Source organism: Lathamus discolor, chromosome 18, assembly GCF_037157495.1.
Source record: "Lathamus discolor isolate bLatDis1 chromosome 18, bLatDis1.hap1, whole genome shotgun sequence".
NCBI lineage: Eukaryota > Metazoa > Chordata > Aves > Psittaciformes > Psittacidae > Lathamus > Lathamus discolor.
In genome coordinates this window covers 3,225,056-3,248,426 of record NC_088901.1, presented here as the reverse complement: position 1 = coordinate 3,248,426, position 23,371 = coordinate 3,225,056, and the positions used below count along the sequence as shown (strand labels likewise).

General features: G+C 53.7%; 1 protein-coding gene across 1 annotated transcript in view; it reads right to left on the bottom strand.

The window, feature by feature from the left end:
* Window positions 1-2,383: 2,383 nt before the first annotated feature.
* Window positions 2,384-23,371, bottom strand: part of PTPRU (protein tyrosine phosphatase receptor type U) — a 57,972-nt gene continuing 36,984 nt past the window's right edge. The window contains exons 16-30 of the mRNA XM_065697475.1: window positions 22,327-22,517; window positions 20,879-20,951; window positions 20,419-20,495; window positions 18,831-18,867; window positions 18,376-18,473; window positions 18,164-18,280; window positions 17,368-17,522; window positions 15,913-16,048; window positions 15,663-15,812; window positions 15,363-15,536; window positions 13,291-13,431; window positions 10,920-11,045; window positions 9,060-9,217; window positions 8,083-8,218; window positions 2,384-5,447 (exon numbers count right to left, since the gene is read on the bottom strand). Coding sequence (XP_065553547.1) covers window positions 5,385-5,447; window positions 8,083-8,218; window positions 9,060-9,217; window positions 10,920-11,045; window positions 13,291-13,431; window positions 15,363-15,536; window positions 15,663-15,812; window positions 15,913-16,048; window positions 17,368-17,522; window positions 18,164-18,280; window positions 18,376-18,473; window positions 18,831-18,867; window positions 20,419-20,495; window positions 20,879-20,951; window positions 22,327-22,517 — 1,832 coding nt within the window. The 3' untranslated portion in view covers window positions 2,384-5,384. The remainder of the gene's footprint in view (window positions 5,448-8,082; window positions 8,219-9,059; window positions 9,218-10,919; window positions 11,046-13,290; window positions 13,432-15,362; window positions 15,537-15,662; window positions 15,813-15,912; window positions 16,049-17,367; window positions 17,523-18,163; window positions 18,281-18,375; window positions 18,474-18,830; window positions 18,868-20,418; window positions 20,496-20,878; window positions 20,952-22,326; window positions 22,518-23,371) is intronic.

The following is a 23,371-nucleotide window of genomic DNA, read 5'->3' as shown; positions in this document are numbered from 1 at the left end:
TGCAGGGATGCTTCAGGGCCCCGTTTTCCAAAGTCCTTGGTAATTCTGGGTGCATTCATCTCTGACTGCCCCCAAGAGAGGCCCAAAGTTCAGACACGGCTGAGTGACTCCTCTTTAGGAACTTGGCAGCTTTACCAACCAGCTGAGCCCTTGTTAATGGGCAGCAAGAGCATCCCAGGAGCCCTGAGCAAGTCCTGCTTCACTAAGCACTGTGCTGGCCTTGGCCAAGAGCAATGTGGGAGCAGGAGGATGTCAGGATTGTTGTCCCTAGGGTAACTGAGCAATGGGAGATGCTCTGCCCCATACAGGCGACTGCCCTGAGCCCTCCTCCAGTGATGCTGCACACGGGGGAGCAGCCCACGGACTGCTTTATCATCCCACATTTAGGAAGTGCGAGGTGAAGCACTGAGAGATCTTGTGCTGAAAGCCCCCCCAAAGAGCCACCAAGCAGCCAACCCAGATCCCCTCTGCTCTTGCCCGCTGGTAAAGGGGCAGTTCTCCAACCCACTGGCACCATCAAAGCAGGCTTTTTGGGATTGAAGGGACCCCTATGACCTTCTTCACCTCCTGGGACCGGATGGGAAAATGTCACTTGGCCACTGACCCTGAAGCGCAGAGGATGGAGATGTGGGTCCAGCACACGGAGACGCGACTCCATTGACACGGAAGGGCAGACCGAGCACCCATCGTTGGCCATCCTGTTTCCAACTGACTCAAAGAGCTTCAGGCTGCTCCGGAAGATCAATTATCCACTGCTGTTAATCTGCAGGGACACCCGAGATCACCGATAAATCACAGGTGAAAGCTGTTCTACCTCTTCCCTGCCCCGTGAACCTCACAGACACAACACTGGGAGGAAAGTTCGACGATTCCTTTGGTTTTCCAAACCACATCCTGAGAAAAATAGCACATTTTCCAGCCAAAGGAAAATTCCTTCATCAGCCCAAGCCCCCATAAAGCTGTCTGGGAGCTCGCTTTCGCTGACTGTGCTCACACACATTTAACAGATCCTTTCTGTTAGCCTCCCTATTTGAAACCCTTCCCAAACTTCCTGAGCCAGGGTTGCTCGTGCAACCATTTGTATTTAACATCCACACTGAGCCATTGCTTTATAAATAGCAAAAGCTTTATCTTGACTCTAACCAGCAACCTCAACTTAAAGCTAAATGCATAATTTACTGCAAATTAAACTTAATGGGACTGGAATAATTATGTTGACTTTGGGAAGTACTTCAGGATAAATACATGATTAGATATTTTGCACACCGGGAGGAAATATTTATTTTGAAACACAAAATCTTCCCATTCAGCCTTTGGATGGGACTTTCTGAGGTGACACAATCAGCACGTGGATTACAGGACTATTAAAGGCTACTTAAATTACCCCTGCTGCATTTGCAGCACTGGAGAGATGGGGTCTCCAGTGGAACGTGTTCACTGTGCATGTGGGCACCCTGTGCCAGCGCCTCAGCACCCTCACAGGGAAGAGCTTCTGCCTAAGAGCTCATCTCAGTCTCCCCCCTGGCAGGTTAAAGCTCAGGGGTGATGCGCAGACCCAGAGCCCTTCCCAAGTGCGCCTCTTGATTTTAATTATCCCTCTTTTTATTATTTAGCGGGATAACGCAATGGCTGCATCCTACAGGAACCTTCATTAATGATGAAAAACAATCCTGACAAGACAATTAGATTTTTTTTTTCCCTAAGTCTCCATTAAATTAAGAGTCAAGTGCTACTGGAAGTGTTTAATATCACAACACATTTAACTGAAGGCTGCTTTGTAATAAAGAAATCACCAAAGACAATGCAGGAGCTTTCTTCTCCTGAAGGCTTTTTCTTACAATAGGATTTCATTTTCCAGCTGGGAAACGCACTGAAAGAGTTTCTTCTTCCTCCATAACACCTTCCCCAGCAAGAGAAAACTCCCATCATGAGGTTGTGGGCACCCCGGGTGGCAGGTCCAAGTTCTCACTGGTACTAGGAAGAATCCCATAGCAAAGCTCTGCAAGCACAAGGCAACCCCATCTCCTCTTCATGGTGATAGGAAAACCTGGTTTCTCTGTGCCATGAAGGTTTTTGCAGCCCTGGAATTTGGCCCTGCAAATGTAACTCTACCAAAATACCCTCCAAAAGCAAGATACGGTTGATGTGGATGTCTTCTCTACAAGCTGCCCACGTGGGTACCTGCATCAGGGGTATCTGCATCACGGGTACCTGCATCACGGGTACCTGCATCAGGGGCACCTGCATCACGGGTACCTGCATTAGGGGCACCTGCACCACGGGTACCTGCATCACGGGTACCTGCATCAGGGGCACCTGCATCACGGGTACCTCCATCACAGCTCCCAGCCCCAAGCCAGCGAAAGAAATCCCAGAGGCCATCACAAATTTGGAACATTTATTTATGCAACTGATTTCCTTAAAAGAAAGCAAAAAAATAATAATCAGAATTAAAAAAAAAAAAAGAAACACTCACAACAGCTGGATGTGCGTGGTACAATCCACATCAATCCCTCCTTCACCATCTTTCCCCTCCATCCCACTGCACCATCCTCCTCCGCCGTGGAGCCGCCTCATGGTACCAAGTCCCATAGTTGGATGCTGCCAACTTTCAGGGTTACTTTTGCTGCATATAGACAAAAATTGCTTCAATTTGCTGGGTTTTTGTTGCTTGTTGGTGGTTTGTTGGGTTTTTTTCCTGCATTTTAATGTTTTCCTCTTTTTTTATGGTTTTATTTTTATTATTAAAAAAAGCACCACTCCAATCTGTAATACCAATAACCATCATCCATCTTAAGAACAGTATTTATAGGTTTATATATATATTTCTATATATATATTTCTATGTACAGGACGTCCTTGCCTCACTGTCAGATGAGCAGCTCAGTAGGAGATGGAGAACACGGTGGTTTGTATAGCACTTGGATTTCAAAGGCTGCCTTTTGGAAGAGATGCCCTAAAAACCCAGAGACATCCAGCAAGGAGGTTTAAAAAGAATTAAAACAAAAATAATCATCTCCCTTTTAAAACATATATACAACTCCTCCAGTCTCTGTTGCCTCTTTAGGACTAAATGGGGTTTCAATTTGCCTTCTTGCTGACAACACTTAACCTGTGAAGGACTGCGGGATGCTCCATCCCTGCGAAGGATGCAGGTAGCCCATGCTCTGGGATGAAGCATGAGCATCCCTCCAGCCCCTCTCCAGGCTCCGGGGCTGAACAGCACCAACATTATCCCATCCCCAGGAATTTCAGAGGCTCAACCCATCCATTTGCACACAAAACCAAACAATTTCTGCACTCGGGGACCTCTCTGCACCCACCATGCAGCACCCTAGGACAGCACGGACCCAGCCACAGAGAGGTGGGGATTGGGAAAACAGCACTGATTTATTCCAAGTGAAGGCTTGTGATGCGAGTACCGGTGTTACCAGGTCCTGGTGTAATGGGACCATTCTGCAGGCTCTGGTGGGGTCAAAAGACTATTTGGTCAGGAGACAGCATGGGCACATGGCAAGGTTAGACAGCAGGGATGGAAAGAAGGGGAATGACGTTGCATAGCCCTTGGAATAAGTTATTGTCAGGCCATGGCAATTACTCAGCAAGAAATCCAAGTGCCTGGGCCAAACTTCCCACTGCTGTTGAAATCCCCATCACCACCCCTGGGTGTCTGCAGGGCAGCGGGTGGGACATCCCCTAAGGTGGAGAGAGGACAGAGATTTATCCTGTTGCTCTCCTCCAACCTGGGAACACGGATGGAAACTGCTCTTGGGTTTGCTCATCCAAGGCTCAAAGACAGATTCCACGTCTTTCAGTCATGGCATGGATCTGAATGCAATTCCCCAGGGAGAGGGATCCCCAGGCGCCAGGCAGGCAGGATGGGGAAGCTTCCCCTGCCCTGGGGAGATGGGGCTGGAGGATGAGGGAACATCGAAGACGGGGGGAATGAAGGATGGGGGGAATGAAGGATGGGGGGAATGAAGGATGGGGGGAATGAAGGATGGGGGGAATGAAGGACAGGGTTGCCCGCCTGCAACCTTCAGCATACAGTGAACAGTTTCTCATCTGTTCTGCTCCATCCTCCCCCAAATGACCCCAAAGTGAAAGGCTCTGCCTGGCCCTCGAGACAGAAGCAGCCTCCCCTCAGTTCCTCCTCTCTCATCAAGACCCCAGACCTGCATCCTTGTGGTTATACCTTCTTGAGGCCACTTGCAGGGAGAGAAAACCCTGACCACAGCTTTATTACAACCAGGCTAAGCAGAAACCCTTGTAATTATCACAATATCAGGCAGAAAAGGTGACATCTCACACCTGCCTGTAGCAAGATGAAGCCAAAAAAGTATCAGGTACCTTCAACTACCAAGCTCAAGGCTTCAGCACCACTCACCCTACGACAACAGCATCACCAAACGCGATCATCCCACTTCGCCAGCCCCAGAACAACCAAGAAAAGCCAAACAGCATCGATGGACGCCTGCCTGAGGGCAGCATCCAGGATGGACCCACATTCTGAGGGCTTCATTTCCAGGCACCAGATGTATCATATGCAGTGATTCACAAGGGAAGGGTTAAAGATGGACCCAAGGGCTGGTACCTTTGTGTCAGCCCAGGAGGAATCGATTGCTACAGATGGAGAAGATGGTTTGGAGATGCAGAGAACCATCGTTTGAAAAGCTTTGCAAAGGCACCAGGAAGGGTCTGGGTCGGTCCCTGCAAGGGGGACTTTGCACACCCTGACCTCCACCTCCCATCCCTCATCCCAGCTCTGTCCAGGGCTGGATACACAAAGGCTGACAACTCACAGAACTAAACAACGTGAAGATCAAACTCCTGGTGAGAACAGGCAGAAACGGGCTCCTCTCAGGGTCTTTGCTCCAGCTCAGAGCATGTCCCCACCAAGGGCAAAACCTGCCAGCGCCCATCGGGACTCCTCAGAAGAGCAGCTTCAATGCCACGCACAACTCAAACAGCAACATCTCTTCTCCAACATTCCATCCTTCCTGCTGGGAAACGGCCTCGGCTCCTCCTGCCCTCCTCTCCAGCTGCTTTGGAGATGCCCAGGCAGCGCCACAGGGCCGCATCCTGCACACACCAACCCCACGCCTGTGATTCAAAGCGATGCAGGGACAGGATAAGTTGTAGCATCCAATCCGCGGCCATTCAGACACGCTCAGGGTGGGAAGGAAAGGCGGGGAGCGGAGGATGAAGATGGGAGCAGCCGACACGTCCCCGGGTCCTTCCGTTGTCCTTCATCTGCTGGGTTTTCTCCTTGGGTCCTTTGCTGTTTTCCTCTTCACCTTCAGCTCTAACGCAACGTCCGAGCGCGAACCGCGCGGTGGCACGACCCCTGCGCAAGCCCTTGCCGCCCCTCTCCCGGCGAGGTGCTATCTGGTCTCCAGGGACTCCAGATATTCCAGTGCTATGTCGTAGCAGAAATGATACTGCTCCTGTTGGGAGAGAGAAGAGAGAACCGTATGATCCCAAGTAAGCCATTCCCCAAAGCTATCCCTATCCTCTCTCTGCTCTCCTGAGACCCCACTTGCAGCACTGTGCGCAGCTCTGGTGTCCTCAGCATCAGAAGGACATGGAGCTGTTGGAGCAAGGCCAGAGGAGGCCACGAGGATGATCAGGGGCTGGAGCAGCTCCTGTATGGAGCCAGGCTGAGAACACTGGGGCTGTTCAGCCTGGAGAAGAGAAGCTGCGTGGAGACCTCAGAGCAGCTTCCAGTGTCTGAAGGGGGCTACAAGGATGCTGGAGAGGGGCTCTGCATCAGGGACTGTAGGGACAGGACAAGGGGTGATGGGTTCATAACTGAAACAGGGGAAGTTCAGGTTAGATCTTAGGCACAAGCTCTTCCCTGTGAGGGTGCTGAGGCGCTGGCACAGGGTGCCCAGAGAAGCTGTGGCTGCCCCATCCCTGGCAGTGCTCAAGGCCAGGCTGGACACAGGGGCTTGGAGCAAGCTGCTCCAGTGGAAGGGGTCCCTGCCTGTGGCAGGGGTTGGAGCTGGGTGAGCTTTAAGGTCCCTTCAACCCAAACCAATCTGTGATTCTAACAGCCTGGAGAAACTCCACTCCTGACATAACCACCACCCATGGCTGTGGAAGGAGGATGATCCATCCCCTAGATCCAAAGGTATTCCATGTGCCAAACATTCCCTCGTCCACAGTCTGGGTGTGGCATTACTGGAGCTGCCCTGCCCCGGTAATTCCTCATCCCAGCTTCTCTCGCTGCAGATAACAAAGAGCCATTTTCCATCCCTAGCAAGGATTTGGTTGGTTGTGCGTTTCCTTTGCGTGGGGGGAAGAGGCATGAAGGGAAGCCCCAGGAGCTTTCACTTCCCAAAATCCAAATTTTCCAAGCACTTGGAGCACTTTGGTGCTCAGGTCAAACCTGACCCACCCACAATGGCCAGGCTGGAGCCAAAGGGTGTGAGTGGGATAGGTCCTCCTAGAGCCTGCGGAAGGATTGGGCTCACATTCCCATCCTTCCCTTCGCCAAGCCACCTATGGCCAGTGTCAGCGTCTTCCCACCCTTTGTTCCCCCTCCGTCTCCCCAGCATCACAAAGCGAAAGTCCTGCATGGCTGGGTCCTGGTTTTACAGCAGAAATCACTGAAATGGGCCTTGCCAAGGCAGCCTCATCCATCCTTGTCCTCCTTTATGGGACCCATTCTCCTGCACTCCTGCCCTCATACAACTCACAGTGCTCCAGAGGAGCTCCAACACTGGAAGTGCCCATCCCCATGAGATGCTGCTCCTTTGAGCATCCAACAAGCAAAATTAACCAGAGCAGGGAAAAACCAACCCAAATCAATCAGGTTTCTGATGCTGCTGCAAGTGCTGGGCTATCAGGTGGGAGCATTCCTGGTGCGACAGCAGGGAGGGAAAGGGGAAAGCTCATGCCCCAGCATCCTCAGCAGCACCATGGGGACCGCAGCTTGAGCACCAATCCCGTTATCCCTGATGGGGAGGGGTGGCTGCTCAGGGACCCCAGGTGGGAATGGGCAATGGTGGAGAAGGGCTTCAAAGGGAGGAGGCTGCAAGGGCTTAGATGAAAAGGACATAATGCTTTCTGGATTAAGAACAGGGATTGTTTCCATTCATCATCTTACAGAAAGAAACCCCACGGGCAAACAGAAGGGGGAGATGCATGGGACAGCGTGAAACAGCGGCTTTGCACTGCGCTGAAGCTCTTTACACCAGGCGAGGATCCGGCCTCTCAGGGACTGGTGGATTGAGATTCCCAGAATAGCTGGTCCAGGTTCATGTGAGGCTGGAGGCTGTTGGCGTCCTGATGTGAAATGTTGCCTTTTCTCTTTTAATACCCTTGCAATTTAGCCCAATGGGTCCGGTGGCTTCATGCTTGTCACATCATCTTCCCATTATCTGCATGCCTCCCTCTGGCCCCCTCTCCCCTCCCTCACCTTCTCCTCCACTTTAATTCCTAATGCAAATCATATCCCCTCCTCAAAACCATTTCATTTTGCAACTCAGGGATTTTATAATCCAAACAGGGTAAACATTTCCAGCTGACTTGCTTTTAAAACATCATGAGGCACCTGGATCCCTCCACGTGATGTCCGTCTCCCATCCTGTTATCAAGGGCCTGAAATAGGACATGGGCTTTTTGCCCTGACCCGCTGCCACCTCCAGCCTCATCATCACAAAACGTGGCTCCATCGCTGCTCCCAGCAGTTTTCCAGTTAATCCCACTCAAAATGCAGTTCCCGTTTACACTTCCAGCAGGAATTTTTCTGACTCCACCTCGGAGCTGCTCCCAGCTCACAAGCCCTCTGATGAACTACAATTACATCTCATGAATTAATGGGAACCTGCCTTATTCCTCCTGGTGAAGGATTTCCAACAAGCCCACTGCTGATGCCAAGGGCATGGGGGCACAGCGAGATGAAGACAAGCCCAAGGCTGCTGTCAAGAGCTGTCTCACCTCCTTGTCCACCCCAGCCCATGGCATGCTCACCGAGACACCCTCTGCATGAGGATGCCCATGATGCTCCTCAGGGTTTGGGATGGAGAAGGTGTTTGCTGGAGGGATGCAGGGACACTGCTGGTGTCTGGTGCTTACCAAGGTCTCTACCATATTTGGCTTGTAGTTGCGGAGGGTCTTTGCAGCATAGAAAACATCTGCCATGTTGTGACACTTGAGCATCTCCAGGATCATGGTGGAGGCACAGAAGGTGCCGCTCCGGCCACCTCCGTTCCTGGTGGGAGAAGCACACGTGTCAGGGGTGAGAAGATGGCACAAGTGCATCTTGGTGCTCCCACAGTCCCCCTTTTCTCCATCCATCCTTGCATCCCAGAAGATGTCCTGGTGCAGGGGCTCATACCCCAGAATCCTCCCAAAGTGGGGGACCTGAACCAGACCCACGTAGTGGCAGGAGCTGTGATCCTGCACTCTGGCCCTCACAAGAGCCACCACAGAACACGAAAACACCTTTTTGGACCATCAGGGCTGGATCTTGGGCTTCTGGGCTCAGCTACCAGCCCTGCCATGGACCAGCTCCGCTGTGTCCCTCTACCACCCTCTCCTCATCTTCAGGGTGCCTCTGGGCTGATAACCTGCTGGGTAGTGCTGGCTGGAGGAAGCATCCACATCCCACCCCTCCATCCCAGGCTGAAACCATCCCACAGCACCACTTCTGATCCCTGTCAGCAAAAGGGGAATGGGGAGAGGAAGGGAGAACATGATGCCAGCGTTTTATAAAGCATGTTCTCAAACTCTCCTTCAGCTAATGAAGACAGACGAGGGTGTAACTGATTCCTGATTAAAGGCTCGCCTGCTGCCTCTCCCCATCTGTGAACGTGCCAGGTCCCATCTGAGGAGAGCACACACGGGTCTTTTGTGAGCATCCACTTCATGGAGGACATCTGACATGGTGACCATGAGGTGCCCCATCCAAAACTCACATTGTGAGCAGCACCATGGGGACAAAGTCACCCTGGTGAGAGCTGTTCAGAGGTTCTCCATGCAGAACTATGGACACATACATTGGTGGCATCTCCCCCAGCACCAGAACCTGCTCCCCTCCAGCTGACACTCACAGGCAGTGCACCACGGTCCTGCCATCGCCGCTTTCCTTCTGCCACCTCTCCACTTGGGCCAGGAGGTGCAGGAAGGACTTCTTGGAGTCTGGGGTGTCTCGATACGCCGACCACCGCAGGTACTGGAAATGCCGGACCATCAGGTGCCCCTCCTGCAACTAGAAAAGCAAACCTCATCAGCTCGAACCCATGGGCTGCCCTCGCTGGTCACCAGTGGAGGGTTGATGGAAGCAAGAAGGGGTTACCACACATTCATAGTAAAGGAAGAGAGGAAAAACCCTTTCCTGGTACTTTAAGAGGGGTGGTTCAGCATCTCCTCCACAGCTCACACTGGTTCCACCACCCCAACCCGCCCAGGGGAAGCTCCACTGACATGGTTTATCCCAACTCACAGCATCTTAGACTGATTCTATCGCCCCAAACCTGTTACCAGACCCCTGAGCCTCCCCAAGGCTTCTCCATCACATCCTTGTCTCACACGCAGAAGGTCCCAGGGGATGTGGTTTTGTTGTGTTTGCTGTAACCCAGGAGGCTGATGAGAAGCTGCCACCCACAGAGGAGGGGAGCGGTGGAAGAACGCCTTAACACCCTGGTAATCTGGTTAGGGTTGAAACCTAATCTGGTTAGCAGGCTCCAGGAGGAGGATTACATCCACACAGCTAAACCAGGCCAGGACTTAGCAGACAGATGTATTTGCTCAGAACCATAGAATCCCAAACTGGTTTGGGTTGGAAGGGACCTTAAAGCTCCTCCAGCTCCAACCCCTGCCATGGGCCAGGACCCCTTCCACTGGAGCAGCTTGCTCCAAGCCCCTGTGTCCAACCTGGCCCTGAGCACTGCCAGGGATGAAGAAGTACTCGGAGCATCAGGAGTACCTGATGGGATGAAACCATGGGTCACACACTCCAGCCACATCCTGGGGCTTGGTGGTGCACATTGGGAGCAAGCATTGGAGGAGAAAGGGGACATCAGAAACAGATGGGGATCTTCAGCTCTTAGAAGGCTCCATTCACCCACTTCCAGATGCCTGACGCATGGGGTGAGCACCAGCATCTCCAGCCATCAGGACCAGGTATTCCTGAGGCTCTACAGGGAGCCCCAACCTGGGGAGTGGGTGTTGGGGACATTTGGTGCCTGCTCCAACCAGCACACCCCAAACACACAGGGGTTCTTCTGACCCTTTTGGGAGCTCTGATATGGCCAGGATGGGCTGACCAACCCAGGCTCGAGTCTCTGCTTCCAGCTGGAAGCCAGGAAGGCAAAGGGGGAAGATGACACAAGTGGAGTTAAACCAGGAGCGAACGCCTCTGACAGCCCAGGAAGGAAAGCTCTGGGATCTGAAGCTCAGGTGAAAGCTCTGTCTGGCTCTGGAGGACTTGTGACACCCCCAACTCCTGGTTCCCCTCCAGCCAAGGCTTGGCAAGGAGCAGCTCCATGCATTTGCCAGCGATCTGCTCCCTGAGGAAATCTCTCCTTAGATCCAGCGATTTCAATCACACTGCATTTTAATCGAACATGGAGCACACCCGGCCACCTGAGAGCAAAGCACTTGCTGAAGGACTCTGTGCTAACACCCAGCGATGCCAGATGCTCCCAGTAGTGAACCAAACCCCTCTGTGCTAAGAGCCCAAATAATCAGGATTTATCCCCTACGACCCCAGCTCCCTTCCCAGCCAAGCCATGTGCCCTCTTCCAAGCTCCGTAATTCCCATCTGGCCGATGGCCTCCACTGGGGAATTGTCCTCAGCCTCTTGGCTGAGATTTAAAGCTGCAGTGAAGCCACCTCTTCATGGGCCACCTGGGCACACACAGACACACACGAAGCCCCCCAACCCATGGAGCCAGAGGAGAGACCCTCACCCGTGTGATGTTCTGGACTCGGAAGAGACGGGACACGATGTCCTCATCCGCTGCTCCAGAGACGTATTCCACCTCCATTGGGCCGTACTGCTGCAGCCCTGGCTCAGGCCAGTACTGCAAACAAGGCTGTGGAGAGAAGTAAAGCTCACCATGGTCAGGAACATGCACTAGGACACAGCAATCATAGACTGGTTTGGGTTGGAAAGGACCCTAAGATCATGGAGTTCCAACCCCCTGCCATGGGCAGGGACACTTCACACTAGACCATGGTGCCCCAGGCTCTTCAACCTGGCCTTGAACATCACCAGGGAAAGGACATCGTGGATCACAGGCACCATTAAGTGAACTGGAGTAGTTGGTGCTGGATACCAAGAGGGGCTGCTGGTACCAGGGGTGGCCCCAAGACAGGATGCTGGACCCTCCACAGGGCCCACAGGCACTGATGGGCAGAGGATCCCTTTGCTTAGTGAGGGATCAAAGCTGAAAGGTCAAGGCCACCCCCAGCACCCATTACAGCCCTCTCCCACTACACAAACACAGCATCTGGTGCTCCTGCAGGTGGACTTGGCTGGTCCAGGAGGATGCAGGATGGGTCCTGCCTCGGCCGCAGCAAGCACAGGCCTGATCCTGCACAATGATGGAGCAGGACTTGGTTGTTCCAAGCCTGCTCTCAAACCCCACTGGCTCTAGAAGCTGTTTTTCCATCATCAGCAACAACAGTGTGGGATAAGAGTCCCCCCCCTCACCCCATGGCCATGACATCCCATCAACCCCAGGAAAGGGCCGAGGAGCAAATCCTGCTCCCCCTCCACATGTCCACCATGGCACTGATGGATGGCTGGGTCCTAGGGTCATGGATGAGATTGTTTTCACACTGTGACAGCTGAGAAACCAGCATCGACACGGAATATATGATGTTTGTCACCTCACTTTAACAGGGCATTTAGCATCTCAGGTCACCTAACGGCTTGGGCCTAACTGCACGGCAAATGGCTTTGAGAAATAATTGGTTGTTAATAGGGGCTATAAATCTCCAAGATCTCAAAGCCTTCTGGACTCACAACTATAATTTGGATATTAAAACTTCCTTCGGCAACGTGGAGCTCAAGTGAGGGATATACCCTCCAAGTCACCTTTTGGAGCTGCCTGCTGTAAAGGGTGATTTATTACCTGTTGCTCCTAAACTGGTAAACATTTAAGATCCAGCTAAATATTGTAACAGAGACATCCCTAAGGAATAGATGCCCGGGGAGTGAGGCAGGGCTGAATAATGATGAAAAATGGCCAAGTTCCCATTGGATGGTGGCAGGGGACAATGGCCACATCAGGGAGCTGGGGGAGGATGGCACGAGAGTAGCAGCTCCTGGGAGGCTGAAGGGCATATCTAGGCCATGGAATGAAAGAAGAGATTGGGAGAGAGAAATCAAATCAATCTTGCTGTGGTCCACTGCAGCTGGGGTGAGCTGAGAGCTGATGCTTGTGCCGCAGACAGGAGGTGCTGGATGGGGATAACTGCACATAGCCAGTACTTCAATATATCTAAATAAGTAACAGCATGTTTATCGTATTTACACACCAGTCAGCACTGGGGCTGCATCCATCCACATCCCTGTGACAACTGGTACAACTGCTGGTTTGGGTCATTTACATCGAATATGTGATCTCAACTCATAAAATAAGGCAGCTAATGAAGTCTTCAGACATCCATTAAGAGTCTATAATGCTGATTTTATGTAGAAATCCAGTAAGTTTCCTCACTGAATTAACATTACAGACCTGTAACGGGCTTTTATATCTGCTCTGGTGGCAGCAAGAGCAATCCAGGCATTCCCCTGGGAAGCAGGGCACCCGGAGAGCAAAGCAAGGCTAAGCATGGCCCCCTGCTCCTGTCTCCAACCCCCTGGGTGACAGGGAACACCTCTCCTCCAGCTTGGCAGATCCCACCACACTGTAAATCCCACGGGACAGCCACTTTGCAGCAGGCTGGTTTATACAGCAGCGTTCACAAGCCACCAGCGCCCTTGGAAGATAAAAGCTGGAAATCCCTTGTGCCTCCATTTCCCCTTTGTAAAGAAAAGAGGATAAAACCTAGTTCTTTACAATGACAAGGTTATACTTGTTGTTAACTTTGTGTCTCCCTCGGGCATCCACAACGATCGTGGTACAATAAAGCAGCTCCAACAGAACGCCAGTGCAACGAAGCCAGGCTGGTTTGCTGCTGAGCGCATCCTTAGCCATGCGCTTCCAGGGGGTAAATCCTGGATGCTGCAGCCAGTCCCACCTCCCCTTGCGGAGGGGAAGGAGCAAAGCAGGGGCTGCAGCACTGCAGGGGTGATGGGGACGGAGCAGGCCAAGGCCAGCCCTCACTCACCCAGGCGGAGTTGGACTGGTTGAGCTGGTTGAGCATGACGATGGAGGTGCAGCCGTAGTCGTACACCAGCCGCCAGAAGTCGGTGGTGGTGTTCTGCAGCGGGTGCAGGGTGACGATGAAGGCAGCGCTCTTGGTGTAGCTCTGCAAAGAGGGAAGAGGAGCACCATCAAGGACGTGGCAGTGGTGCTCATGGCACCAAAGCCACCCTGGAGCAGAGCTGGCCTCCCCGGCACAGCCTTGGTCCCTTCCAAGCCCTGGTGCTGGGGGGATGCTATAAAAGCAGGTCAGAGTGATGCCTGCCCTTGGTCAGGATGAGAGCTTTCTGCTCTCTTTCCTAGCTATGTGTGCAAAGACGTCACCTTTGAGCCAAGAACCAGCAGAAGCGGTGGCTGCCAGATGGCCCCAGCCCTGAGCTCTGCACCCTGGCTCTGGATTAAAGCATCATCCATGGCATCACCCCCCACCCACAGTGCTCCAGTGCTGCCAGGCACTGAGAGCAGCAGAGAGACAACCACTGCCCTTGGCTCAATGTTATTTTGGAGGAAGAAAAGGAAACCCTCAAATCAAAGGTCCCCGGAGACTGCAAGAAGGAAGAAGGGTGAAATAAATCAGTATCATAGAATATAATGGAATGTTTTGGGTTGGAGGGACCCTGAAGATCATCCAGTTCCACCTCCAGCAATCATAAATTACTGCACTTCTTCATGCTTTGGACAGGATTTGTCCCCTTGGTCATCCTGACACCGGCCTGCCAAAGGATGCGGAGCCCACAGCCGAGCTCAACACTGAATCAATCAGGCTTATGCATTAACACACTTCAGCTCGAGCCTCTTCAGGTACAGGAAGAGAGCAGTAAACGTCTGTGCCTGTGAATCACAGCTCCCTCCTAACAGGGAGTGCTCTGCCTGCTGCAAAACCTCCTCATTCAGCTCCTGCAAATGCCTTTGCAAACCTTTCCCCCAGCCCTGGCCATGGGGCAGCAGCGAGACCCCTGCTCTTGGTGAGAGCTTCCTACCCTTGAGGAAGGCGATGAGAGGGGGGGCTGAGGGGGGGTTCATCAGGTGCTGACCAGGCCTGATGCTGGGCAGCACAAACCCATTGGACAGACAGAGCAAAGTACTGAGGCACTTGGAGAAAATGGGCCTTTTTAGTGCTTTTTTCCCCCCAAAGAGGGAAGGGTTTTACCCCCACAGTGAAAACTTCTTCCAAGGGGATTTTTCTGCCTATAAAATCAGTATTATTCTCTGACCTTGCAGCAGAGATTAAGGGAGGGTCAGGGAGGTTGACAGCCAAAATGGATGCGCAAACACCAAGCAAGCTGGAAACAAAGCTCCCATCCCATGGCAGCCAAAGCCTGCAGCCCAGCGGGTGCTGCTCCTCAGGCTTCACAAACGGCTTTTTGCTGCCAGAGCAGGTACCAGGGAGACGAGCTCTGCACAAAGATGCAGTGTGATAAATGGGGTGAAGAACTGGTGCCAGGGCTCAGGTGGGACCAGGGAAGGTGCAGTGGGGCTCAGCGCTGCCTGTGCAAAGCACCCCAGCTCGTTTCAAGGAGAGGCAAGCGGCTTTGGTGATAAAAGGGCTCAGAGCCTGCAGCATCCTCTCTGCTCTGCTTTGTGGTTGTCAGCAGGTAGGAAATTGCTTTGCCATCACGGGTGTCCTTTCTGACTGCACCAGGGGGATGCACCAGGGCTTTGGGAGCAGTTCAGAGCTTCCTAATTGCACCAGGAGGATGGGCAGGAGGATGCACAGCAGGGTGCTGGCAGCACATGGGACTCAATGCTACCAACCCCTTCCAGAGCTTCCTCTCCCTCCTGTGCTCCATTTTCACTGCAAAACAACCGAAGCCCCTTTGTCTGCAGCTTGCAAGAGCAGGTGAAAAGCTCTTTCAAGACAAGCAAAATGCTGCTACATAAAAGAAGGGGAGAAGGACCCCACAACGTTGGTCCACACAGCTTCCCACGTGCCCTTGTGCAAAACGAGGCAGTAAATTCACACTAAATGAGGTTTTGCAGTGAAAAGCTGCCCAGAACAACCCAAACCAGCCCCTTCCTTCCCTGCAGCACACTCACATCAGTTAAGGCCGCGTTGATGTAGTTGTTGCTGTCTCCATCCACGGAGATGAGGAAGGGAAGGCATCGGTCGGGCGGCAGGACGTCCATGCTGCGGTTCCTCTCCCGGTTGCGGGGCAGGAGGGCGATGCTGCACTCCTCCACGTCCAGGTGGGGAGTCACCGAGTTCAGGGTCTGTGGGTACACGAGGTCCCTGAGCTCTGCTCCTGTCTGCACCCTGCCCACTGCTGGTCCTGGTGGTGGTGGGCACCGGGAGGGTGAGAAGCAATGGGGCGTCGGAGAGGCTTTGGGGCTGCTCACCTGAAACTCCTCCCGTAGCTGTGAGGAGTTGCTCTGAGGCTCTATCCTCACCATCTCCTTGTAGGTGGGTTTGAACTCGCTGGCGGGGATGCTGGTCTCCCCGCACAAGCAGGCTTCTAGGATGGCGTCGTGAATGAAGACATACTGCTCCTTTTTTTTGGGGGGGGGGGGGGGGAGAAGAGAGAGGAAATGAGACCCCACAACTGGTGGGGTGACACCAGCCCCATGGTCGTCCATTACATCCACTCACCTCCGTCTGTATCATGTTGATCCTCCGTGAGCACAAGGTCTTCACGCAGTTGTAGATGTCCACAACACCCTCGCACTCGGCCATGTCCAACATAACATCCAGGACGATGTAGCAGCCAGTTCTCCCTGTGCCAGCACTGCGGGTGGAGGAGGAAAACACAGCAAACACATTCCCACCTGCACAGCATCCACACGCAGGTTGAGACACCAGCGGGCACGCAGCAAGGTCTGTGTGGGTCTGGCCAGGGCTGCCAGGACCTCACACCCATCCCTAACCACAGCCCAGTTCTGCCTTAAACCCCTTACCCAAACACATCACTGTGTGTGTGATGGGCAGGCTGTGGAGGGAGAGGGTGGGCACCTGTGTCTAAGCTTCATTTTTACTTTAAGACAGCAAAAAAACCATGGGTTTTGCAACAAAACCACCCACTAAACCATCTGAGTGCCAACAGTCCTCCGGGATCCCATCCCAAGAGGGCTGAGAGGGATGCTCAGCTCCAAGCCCTGAGAGTGCCCTGGTACTGAGTGGGTCTCAATATTCCCACCCTCAGGTTAAGGCTGAGCCCAGCAGGATGCCCAGAGCAGCAAAGCTATCCCAAATCCCGGCATGCTTGGACTCACAAAGACCTATCGACGCTGTGACTCGCCAGTGACACGTTGGGAACAGACTTGCTCCCCCTGCTCCTTTCCTACAAAGTCTTTTCCAATGAAATCCTAATTTCTGGGCCTGATGAATCACTCGTGGTGATTATCAGTGATTACAGGCTAGGGGCACTCGTCACACGCGCTGTGGCTGGTGAATGAATACTGATGAGGCAGTTGACAAGGAGAAATCAAATAAAAGAAATATAAAATACCCTCCTACTCATCAGCTCCTCCTTGTTTGCCCAGCAGAGGAAGAACCATTAACCCCTGCCTGCTCAGGGCACAGAAAGCCACTGCTGCTGCTCAGATGGGCCACTGGTGTCCTCACAGCCCCGCTGGCCCAGTGGGGACAGCCCTGGGGGTATCCTGCTGGATATCCTGTGGATATCCACACCCAGCATCCTGACCATCAGCACCAGTCCTGTGTCAGCGGTAACGGGTGCTGGGCAGTAGAGGGGCATCCAACCCAGTGCCCAGCCTTCCCTTGCTATAACCCCATTTATACGTTTCACAGACTGGTTTGGGTTGAAGGGACCTTAAAGCTCATCCAGTCCCAACCCCTGCCATGGGCAGGGACCCCTTCCACTGGAGCAGCTTGCTCCAAGCCCCTGTGTCCAACCTGGCCTTGAGCACTGCCAGGAATGGGGCAGCCACAGCTTCTCTGGGCAGCTTCTGCACCCTGCTGATTTTAGCATCATTCAGAGCCAGATGCTGAGCACCCACCTAAGACACAGCCTGATCCCTGCCAGGGCCATCCATACCCCCCAAACCCTATCCCAGACCCCCACAGTTGGCTCTGCCCCACAGGTACCTGCAGTGGATGACGATGGGGCCCGCGTCGGGCGGCGTGGATGCCTTCACCCTGCGGATGAAGGCCAGCAGCCCCGTGGCGTGGTAGGGGACACCGTGCTCAGGCCATGATGTGAAGTGGAACTGCTTCACCTCGTGCCGGGCTGAGTAGCCCCGCTGCAAGGGAAGGGTGAGATGGAGTGAGGAGGTTCGGGGAGGGAAATCCCCCCCAAAAGCATGGAATTTGCTTGTGAATCCACGACTTTGCCAGCTCAGATGAACCCGGACCACTTCAGCAGCCTCACAGCTCCCTCCTCTTTGGCTGTAAGAGGGTTAAGAATCAGCCAAAGAGGAAGAGGAGGCTGCCACAGGTCTCATTCGGGTCCATTTCATCAGCACCTTTGCTACCTGCCCTATAACTAGACTCATTTCACATTCCTATAGATTAAGGGGTAAATCCCACCAGTACCATCCCCAGGTACCACGCTGGAGAGTGATGGGCACATAACCTGTGCTCCAGCCTGGAGGATAGAAGCATCCTTTACCTCTGTCACATCTACACGATGCTCCATGGAAATCAAACACAACCCAAACCAAAGCAAGGCTGAGCCGCTCACCCCAGTGTAGGTCACAGAGGAAAGGAAAACACAAAGAGAAGAAGCTACCGGTACCCCCAGGGTTCAGAAGTTGCACCTCAAGCAAGGGCGAAAGCCCCACATTAGGGTAATAAATAGGGTATTGGTAGATGCCAGTCTAGTGATGGGTAGAGGGCAGAGGTGGTCGGTTCTCCCCCTGTGAGGGCAGGAGCAGGTCCATACCCTCTCGAGAGCAAAGGTGCGGACGGCGTACTCAGCCAACGTCTCCGACTTCACCAGTGTGATCTTGATGTCCCCGTACATCTCGGAGTCATCCGGCCAGTATTTGGAGCACTTCACCTGCAAGGAGACGATGGGATGGGGGTTTGGCTCCGTGGAGGAGGCTTCTGGCAGAGCTGGAGTCCGGAGGGAGCAGGATGGGATGTGGTCCTTACCCGGCCCACCTCCACCAGCTTGGTTATCATCACGATGCTGGAACAGTGCTCCTGCCACACCATGCGCCAGAAGTCGTACACCATCTCCTGCTTGGGGCCTGTGGGATGAAGGAAAGGCCACCTTTCATCCTCAGCCTCAACCTCAGGATCATGATCAGGCAGCACCAGTAGAACCTGGCCACGGCAGCACCACGATGCCACCAAGTTTCCCCTCTTGCTTCCACAGCCCTAACACCCCAAACCATTTATTCACCCTTTTCCTCCATGGCTGTGCAGTACCATGGGGCAGCAGGAAGGGTGGGAGCTGCTCCACATTTGGCCTCAAATTGGCCCATTCCCTCCCCTTCTTAAGCATGGAACGTTAAATCCCACTGGCAATGAAACCCAGCTGCTGAATCAAGAGCTGCTGAGCTGCTGGCTGAGAGAGCAGGGTGAGGATGGAGGCAGCAACTCACCTTGTGTGGCTATGAAGTGGTTGGACCTGTGGTAGCCCTGCAAGGGAAGCAGAGACATCAGTCCCAAGCTGGGGAACACTGGGATACACTGGGATACTCAGGTGCTGAGACACAGCCCTGGCAGACTGTGGCACCCAACTGGTAGCAACTCCCCTCGTGCGGTGCTACCCACCACTGCAGCAGGAGGAGGCTGCCCAGCAGCCACCCTGCACCTCCCACAGCAATGAGAGGCTCATGTAAAGTCCAATCCTCATCCCTGTTCTGCACCACAATCCCCAGCAGCATCCTGCAGGCAATCCCAGGATCCACCAGCTTTATCCCAGCTCTTGCTACCACCAGCATCACTGGTAGCGTGGTACCACTACCACGAGAGCCCTGTTACTGATATCCTATCCCACAGCAGCCACGTGGCTCTGAGTGATGGCCCCGCTTCCCTCCTTCATCCCAGCTGCTTGCTGGGGCCATTCCCAGCTCTTAACAGGGATGTGCCAGCCCAAGATGTGCATCCCAGCAAGGCCACCGCTAAAGGGACCAGGGACCCAGTGTCCCACACCTTGGCCATGGGTCCTGCAGGGTTAAAGCACATCACACACATGGAGGTAACGGTCACTCCTCCATCCCACCATGGGTCCTTTCACAGGGGATTTCTGTGGGTTGACTTCAACCTGAGCACAAGGGCTCTGCTCTTCACCACCCCATAGAGGACATGCTATGGAGACCTCAATTCCCCCTTCCCTGGACCAGCCTTGCCTCTCCCTAATGCTATTTAATACCACACTGCCCAGTATGATGCCTGGGAGGAGATGGGAGCAGAAAGGAGAAGAGGGAAACCATCTACTTACTTCTCGGTTAATCCGAATCTTAACGATCCCATTGGGACACAGGTTTGAGAGAGAAAAAGATCAGACAGAGCCATTAGTGAGGCACAGAACAAGAGACAGGTTAGAGCCACAGGGGAGAAAGGACACAAGGCGACAGGGGACAGGCACTGGGATGCTGCTTGGGCACACGGAACCCATCATGGTGGCATCAGGCCACCACTAACATACTATGTCCTCAATGCAGGAAGGAAGAGTGGGATTTGCTGCTGCTTCCATGAGATGCTCAAGCCTGTGCCCAAGTGACACTTCTTGCACCTCCCCATGTCTCAGCATTGCAGGAGGTGACAGGGACATCACTCTTGGAGGACATAAGGGCTGAGCTCTGCACTGACCCACATGCACTGACAGGATCAGGAGGCATCCCCAAGCTGGTCATTTGTCAACCTCTGCATCCTCCGTCCATAGAGGATGGAGATCCCTGGCCACAAGAGCAGGCAAGGGAAGAGAGGATTGAATAGGGGAGAAGAGAGGGAATGAGGACAGAAGGACAGAGCAGAGCAGAGAAGGGAGACACGCAGCAAGCAGACATTGCTGATGAACACAAATAGATCAGGCAGGTTCTTCACGGTGCGTCTCAGGGATACACGGATCAGCCCACCCTGAGCTCCTCCAAACGCTGCTGGACAGACCCTGACAGCCCACAGGGTCCATCTGAAGCTCCTGTTCCAGCTCAGACCCCCCCCGTGACAGGCACCATCCCCACTTACATCGATGTAGTTGGCATTGATGTAGTCAGAGTTGGGATCACCCAGCAGTGGGTGCAGCTTCACCCGGTGACGGTCGTCTGCAGAGCAAGGAGAGAAGGGACTATCAGCACCCCTGTGAGCATGGAGACAGTGTGTCACCCATGGGTCCCAGGGCTTGGGATCTCCCTGATGTCTCTGGTGGAGAGCGCCAGAGCTCCTGGAGCTTGATGTCTCCATCCCTGCAGGAACATCACCAGAGATCACAGAATCATAGAACCAAACAGGTTGGAAAAGACCTTTAGGATCATCAAGTCCAGCTGTTCTCCACCACTGCCAAGGCCACCACTAACCCATGGCATTAAATACAGCAGGGGGCAATGTGGCCGTGCCACACTGACTGGAGAGAGCTGGTGAGGAGCATCCTGTCTCCAGCAGGGTCAAGTCCCTTTGGGGTGTCTAAGCCTTTGCTAAAGGCACTCACATGTCGACACATGATCCTGCCTCCCTTTGGTCTTGTCTTTCTTCTTCGAAGCATCCCAGCCTTCAAAGAAGCTCTGTAAGGAAAGGATGGCCATCACAACCCAAGCGCAAGACTGTGGGGTCCCCCTTCTCCAGCTCCAAACCTCCCTGAGGAGCAGGACAGACAGGATGGCCCCTCCATCCCACCACCTGTGCCCTGCAGCCCCAGCTCCATAGAACACTCTCCCAGTCACACGTTCTGTTGCATCCACAAAATGTCCCATTTTCCAGCAAATAACACACTGCCGGGTTGGTTTTTTTTCCCCAGGGTTGGTTGTGGATTTTTCTTCCACCTCCCCAGCCCCTTTCGCTCCCCAGCACAGAACAGGTTTCTGTGTAATAACAGTAACATTCCTAGATTGGTGTAAGAGGAGGAAAGTGGAAGGAAATTACATGTTTGCTCCCCTCCTATAATATCTGAGTGCTTTCAAATCACTAGTTCCAAGAACATACAGCAGCTTTTCAAGGAGCACTAACGATTATCGCAAGCCCTGGTTTGTCCAACACATGAAAGGGGAGCGAAGGAAAAGCAAAAGCTCGTGCACTTGAAAGAGCCAGGCATTAATTTCACTGGGAAATTCCAATTGCAAGAGCTGTGGGACACCGAGGACTCGGGAAACCAACCCCACCGGGTGCGCTGCGGCACAGGAGCGGCAATAGCGCGCTCTGTTACACACGCTCTGCCCCAGCGAGGTGGGGTGGACACAGGGCAACCAACAACCTGCGGTCACCCTCTCCCATGTCCTCTCATAGAGTCACAGACTGGTTTGGGCTGGAAGGGACCTTAAAGCTCATCCAGCTCCAACCCCTGCCACGGGCAGGGACCCCTTCCACTGGAGCAGCTTGCTCCAAGCCCCTGTGTCCAACCTGGCCTTGAGCACTGCCAGGGATGGGGCAGCCACAGCTTCTCTGGGCACCCTGTGCCAGCGCCTCAGCACCCTCACAGGGAAGAGCTTCTGCCTAAGAGCTCATCTCGGTATAAAACCATTCCCCCTTGTCCTAGGATCTACACAAGAGCTGCCAGATTGCAGAGGATTTGCCTGTCCTTAAGGCTACGGCCAGGAGGACACGAGGAAGGGAGAAGCATCCCCAGCCCTTGCAGGAGAGGCAGGATGATGCACTGCAGGCAGGAGAGGTGCGGGCTGGCAGGGCTGGTTGGGCTCATCTCAGGGACCTCTTCAAGCTGTTGATTAAATCCTGAGCTGCCAGGAGCAGGGATCTGATCCAGACCCATGGATATGCCACATGCTGATAATACCTGCCCAGAGAGCTGTGAGCTCCAGCTCCTGCTGCCCGGAGCACTGCAGCTGAGTCTGGAGCATCTTCCCCTTGGCACACAGGTCCTACCCGTGCCACCTTGTCCATCCCACCTCCTGCCTTACCCAAGACACCAGCGGAAGGTGCTCTCACCTCATACTCCTGCTTGAAGCCATAGCCTTCTGCTGTCTTCATCTGGTTGATGTGCTGGAGGAGATCCGCCACCCGCACGGCGGGATGGAGCTGCCCGGTGTGGTACGGGGACCCTTTGCGGCCACACTGGCGGCGTGGGGAGCCCCCCAGCAGGCTACTGGACTCATTGACCACGCTGCTGCGCTGGTCACCTGCGGATGGGGATGGAGAAGCAGGGGCCATCAGGGGAGCAAAGCCTTGGACCACATCCCCGTCACCTCCTCGCACCCACACAGGGATGAGAGGACACCTGGAGATGTTGGTGCCGCAGCCAGTCTCTCACTGGGGACCACAGGCAGAGCCCCCTCTGCGCTCTTTGCAGCTCATCCTACATCACAAGCTGAAAATGCCCATTACAGCCTTTTAGGACCACAGCAGATCTCTTAGAAACCAGAACTTAATAAGCTTATTTTGCATTGACTGAGGCAATTAACTCCCATGCAGACAAGTAAGAGCTACGTGCTCAAATACACCAAGTCCTGACTTGAACAATCACATTGCCAAAGTCTCCAGCCCGGCTTAACAGGTAATTTTCCTCACTGCTAGAAACCGGCGCCTTACTCCTAGCACTGACACAAAGGGAGCTGCTGTTTAATGGGGAGGTTTATGCAGTATTTACCTGGTTTATGCCTCTGCTGTGTCATTACCAGCAGAGCCAGACTAAGACCTCACTTGTCAGGGCAAGGTCCCACACAGGATCCTGAAATCCGCGTTTGCACAAAACCTGCTGCTCTCCGCTGCTGCCAAGAGATGTGGCAGGCACGGATCCCACAGCACCCGGGCCTGGAATGCCATCCACATGCTGCTGGGAAGCAGCTTTGCAAGACGGTGCAGCCCGGATGTGGTTTCCCCTAACAACACTTCTAAAAACCACCCTTGTGAGAGAGCCATCTCGCCCACAGATCTCCCAGATTTGGGTTTTTTTGGTCTGCTCGAATGCAAGGAGCAGCCCCTCGCCCCTGCCTGCGCTCCCATGCAATGTGGGTGCACCATGGGCGCAGGCACA